Here is a 4,774-nt window from a genome sequence, read left to right on the forward strand (position 1 = left end):
TTTTTCTTTTTTTAAGTTATTTCTACACGAACATCTCATGATTTTGTTGTGTCACTCATTTATTTTTACAGCATGGCCGTTCTGATTCATACAGGGTCGCCACATTACCCAACATTCGCGACGACAACAAGACTGCGGATGGAATGTACAAGGTATTCAGGAAGGACTTCCGCTTCACATAATCTTTACTTGCATATCCGGTGTTGGGATGTTAATATACGTCCAACATGCGTTTCTTCGAAGATTTCAAAAATGAAGAACTGGGAAACAAGTTTAACTGGTTTCTCTTTAGATATTCTTCTTCTTACTCTTCTTCTACTTCTTCTACTTCTTCTACTTCTATTTTTTATCTTTTCTATCTCCTTCTTGCTAATTCTACTTAATCCCTTCAGCCATCTTTGACTTCTAACAACTTCCGGAACACTTTTCTTCTTCATCTTCTTCTTCTTCATTTCATTGTAATAATTCATTCGTTTTCCTGCAATAATGCAATAATCAAACTCATCTTTGATATTTTTCTATATTCTTGGTTGGTGTATATTATCTTTATTATCTATTCTTATCATCAAAATTATCGAATGGTGATGGAACAAATGTAACCCTAATTATTCATTCGTTAACTTCGAAAATTCATTAACTATAATCATACCACTAATAACACTATTACTTGCACCTTACATACGTCAAACTTTATTACTTACACGTCATATTCTTTAAGCACTACTCTAATCTATTTTTTAGAAAATTTGAAGGAACACATTGAATGGATTTTTAATCTGTTTCTACTTCCTTTTCTTTTTCTTCTTCTTCTTGTTCTTCTGTTACTACTACTACTACTACTACTACTATTACTATTACAAATTCTAAAAATTTGATTGTACGCCGAACATGGGACTAACAACGGTTATGGATTTAATCAGGGGGAAATATTTATTGACCAATTAAAATATTTCTTTTCCAGCTAAATCTTTTTTCTTCTTAAATAACGTTTTTAAACAAATTATTAATAACATTTGTTATTTTCTGTTTTACCTTTTTTTTTTTTTTTTTTTTTTTTTTTTTTTTTTCAAAATAGTCACGGCGAAAAAATCCTAAACGGAAGGGAGAGAATTTGGACGATTTGAAGCAAGAGTTGGATATTGACTTCCACAAAATCACACCAGAAGAACTTTATCAAAGATTTCAAACGCATCCCGAAAACGTAAGTAAGATTAACGACAACGATTATAATATTATATTGTTGTTCAAAAATAAAATGTTACATTCAGCTTAGTACAACACTACAATTGGGTGTTGAAATTTGGTACAAAATAAAAATGTTCGATACTTAAGACAACAAACAACTATAACCGTTATTGGTATTCTAAAGGAATAAAAAATATATGGCACGTTAGCAGAAAATGTAAAAAACAAAAAAAAAATTAGAAACAGAATTCCATTGATAAATATAACAAATATATATTTTGTTAATAGGGCCTCAGTCACGCGAAAGCAAAGGAGAACCTTGAGAGGGACGGACCGAACGCATTAACGCCACCTAGGCAAACCCCAGAATGGTTAAAATTCTGCAAGAATTTGTTCGGTGGTTTCGCCTTGTTGCTGTGGATCGGTGCGATCCTTTGTTTCATCGCGTATTCGATCCAAGCGTCGACGAGCGAGGACCCGAACGATGACAATCTTTACCTCGGCATTGTGTTAGCAGCTGTCGTAATAGTGACTGGTATATTCTCGTATTATCAGGAAAGCAAGTCGAGCAAGATTATGGAATCGTTCAAGAACATGGTCCCACAATTCGCGACGGTTATAAGAGAAGGGGAGAAGCTGACTCTGAGAGCGGAGGACTTGGTATTAGGCGACGTAGTAGAAGTCAAATTCGGTGATCGTATTCCAGCTGATATCAGGATTATCGAGTCACGAGGGTTTAAGGTTGACAACAGCTCACTCACCGGTGAATCCGAGCCCCAATCCAGGTCACCCGAATTTACGAACGAAAATCCATTGGAAACTAAGAATTTAGCATTCTTCTCTACTAATGCGGTTGAGGGTACGGCAAAGGGTGTGGTTATTTGTTGCGGTGATCAAACTGTGATGGGTAGGATCGCTGGATTGGCATCTGGTCTGGACACCGGGGAGACTCCGATCGCTAAAGAAATTCATCACTTTATCCATCTTATCACCGGTGTCGCCGTATTCCTTGGAGTAACATTCTTTTTAATCGCTTTCATTCTTGGATATCATTGGTTGGACGCCGTGATTTTCCTTATTGGTATTATTGTCGCTAACGTACCGGAAGGATTACTCGCTACCGTAACCGTCTGCCTCACCTTGACAGCCAAAAGGATGGCCTCGAAGAACTGCCTGGTTAAGAATCTTGAAGCCGTCGAAACTCTTGGCTCTACTTCCACCATTTGCTCAGATAAAACTGGCACCTTAACTCAGAACAGAATGACCGTTGCTCACATGTGGTTCGACAATCAGATCATCGAAGCCGACACTACGGAAAATCAATCCGGTTTGCAATACGATCGTACGAGTCCAGGATTCAAGGCATTGTCCAAAATCGCAACGCTTTGCAATCGCGCCGAATTCAAACCAGGTCAAGACAACGTGCCCATCCTTCAAAGAGAAGTCAACGGTGACGCTTCCGAGGCTGCCCTTCTCAAATGCATGGAACTTGCTCACGGTGATGTCATGGGTATGAGGAAAAAGAACAAAAAGGTCTGTGAAGTTCCCTTCAACTCAACCAACAAATATCAAGTCTCTGTCCACGAATCCGATGATCCTAATGATCCGAGACACTTATTAGTTATGAAGGGTGCACCGGAAAGAATTCTTGACAGGTGCTCGACCATTTTCATTGGCGGCAAGGAAAAAGTACTAGACGAGGAAATGAAAGAAGCATTCAACAATGCCTATCTCGAACTTGGTGGTCTCGGTGAACGTGTACTTGGCTTTTGCGATTTCGTATTACCCTCCGACAAGTTCCCAATTGGTTTTAAATTCAACTCCGACGATCCCAACTTCCCGGTTGAGGGACTCCGATTCGTGGGACTCATGTCTATGATTGACCCGCCCAGGGCTGCGGTACCTGACGCGGTCGCTAAGTGCCGATCCGCTGGTATCAAGGTCATCATGGTCACCGGTGACCATCCGATCACTGCCAAAGCCATTGCCAAATCTGTCGGCATCATCTCTGAAGGTATTTATTCTTTTTTGTATATATATATATATAAAATAACGTCTAAGAGAGATATTATTTATGTTCAATTTGTTGAAAATTTGTAATTTATTTTACATGAAGTTATTATTAACGAATCTTTGTTATTTATTTGTAGGTAACGAAACCATCGAGGACATTGCTCAGCGGCTTAACATTCCCGTATCCGAGGTTAATCCTCGCGAAGCCAAGGCCGCAGTTATCCACGGAACCTCACTCAGGGAATTGAATTCCGACCAACTGGACGAGATCCTCAGGTACCACACCGAAATTGTGTTCGCCCGTACCTCGCCTCAGCAAAAACTTATTATCGTCGAGGGTTGTCAACGAATGGGTGCCATTGTAGCCGTAACTGGTACGAAATATTATATTTTTCATTTCAAATCTAACACAATATCAATTCGATCGAATTTTACAAAATATTTTCATTTTTCAGAAAGATAAAACATTTGAAAAAAAAAAAATTGTCTTCTTTCTTTCCAGGTGATGGTGTGAACGATTCGCCCGCTTTGAAAAAAGCAGATATCGGTGTAGCTATGGGTATAGCTGGTTCTGATGTCTCCAAACAAGCAGCCGACATGATTCTACTTGATGACAATTTTGCCTCGATTGTTACGGGGGTTGAGGAGGGTCGTTTGATTTTCGACAACTTAAAGAAATCTATCGCGTATACTCTGACCTCGAACATACCCGAGATCTCTCCTTTCCTGGCTTTCATTCTCTGCGACATACCATTACCACTTGGTACCGTCACTATTCTCTGCATCGATTTGGGAACCGACATGGTAAGTTATCACATTTTTATTTCTTATTCCTTCTTCTTCTTATTATTATTATTATTATTATCCTTTATTCGACGAATTAAAAAAAAAAAAACACACAAATATAGAAAACAATATTCTAGCGAAGAAATTATTCTTTGATTTTTGTTGTTGTTTTTTTTTTTTTCTTTCTCCCAGTCGGAAAAGGGTGTTGAGCTTGGAGTCACGCTCATATTCGTTTGTAAACCCATGAAAAAAAAAACAAAAGGAAATTTTGAATTTAGAGCGTGTCTCTTGGTCTCTCTCATGGGAATAATAATTATTGTCTTTTATTTTCATTTTTCAATGCAAATTATTAGACTAACATATGGCGAACGTATATTATTATCTATTACATGTATCTATCAACAGGAAACAACAAACGTATAAACGATTGACCGTGTTTTGTCTTAACAAAAAAAGAAAAAAACAAAAAGAACAAAACAAAACGAAAAAAACTAATCGAGCATTTGTTATATTTGTTGTTTCACTATTAAATTTTTTTGTAAGATGTGGCAGTTTGTGATACATCATCAACAGGAAACGCACAACATATTGTGATAATTTGTGATAGTTTAAACAGACGTGTTTTGTTGTTAAAGAAAATTCATGATTGTCAGGTACCAGCAATATCTCTGGCTTACGAGCAAGCGGAATCCGATATAATGAAGCGACAGCCACGTGATCCTAACCACGACAACCTCGTTAACGAAAGGTTCGAGGTTTATTTTTTTTGTTTGGACAACCCTCCCCCACC

At 37.9% G+C, this 4,774-nt stretch overlaps 1 protein-coding gene across 5 annotated transcripts in view; it reads left to right on the forward strand.

Moving 5' to 3' along the window:
- Window positions 1-4,774, forward strand: part of LOC106787185 (sodium/potassium-transporting ATPase subunit alpha) — a 77,570-nt gene that overhangs the window by 57,592 nt on the left and 15,204 nt on the right. For 3 of the 5 annotated variants that reach the window (XM_014749330.1, XM_014749340.1, XM_014749348.1), the window contains exons 2-6: window positions 72-152; window positions 1,076-1,201; window positions 1,474-3,199; window positions 3,336-3,572; window positions 3,701-4,002. In XM_014749330.1, the coding sequence (XP_014604816.1) occupies window positions 72-152; window positions 1,076-1,201; window positions 1,474-3,199; window positions 3,336-3,572; window positions 3,701-4,002 (2,472 nt within the window). The remainder of the gene's footprint in view (window positions 1-71; window positions 153-1,075; window positions 1,202-1,473; window positions 3,200-3,335; window positions 3,573-3,700; window positions 4,003-4,774) is intronic. The other 2 variants (XM_014749357.1, XM_014749368.1) reach the window with 1 other exon arrangement.

Source organism: Polistes canadensis, unplaced genomic scaffold, assembly GCF_001313835.1.
Source record: "Polistes canadensis isolate GaletaPanama2010 unplaced genomic scaffold, ASM131383v1 scaffold_4, whole genome shotgun sequence".
Lineage (NCBI taxonomy): Eukaryota > Metazoa > Arthropoda > Insecta > Hymenoptera > Vespidae > Polistes > Polistes canadensis.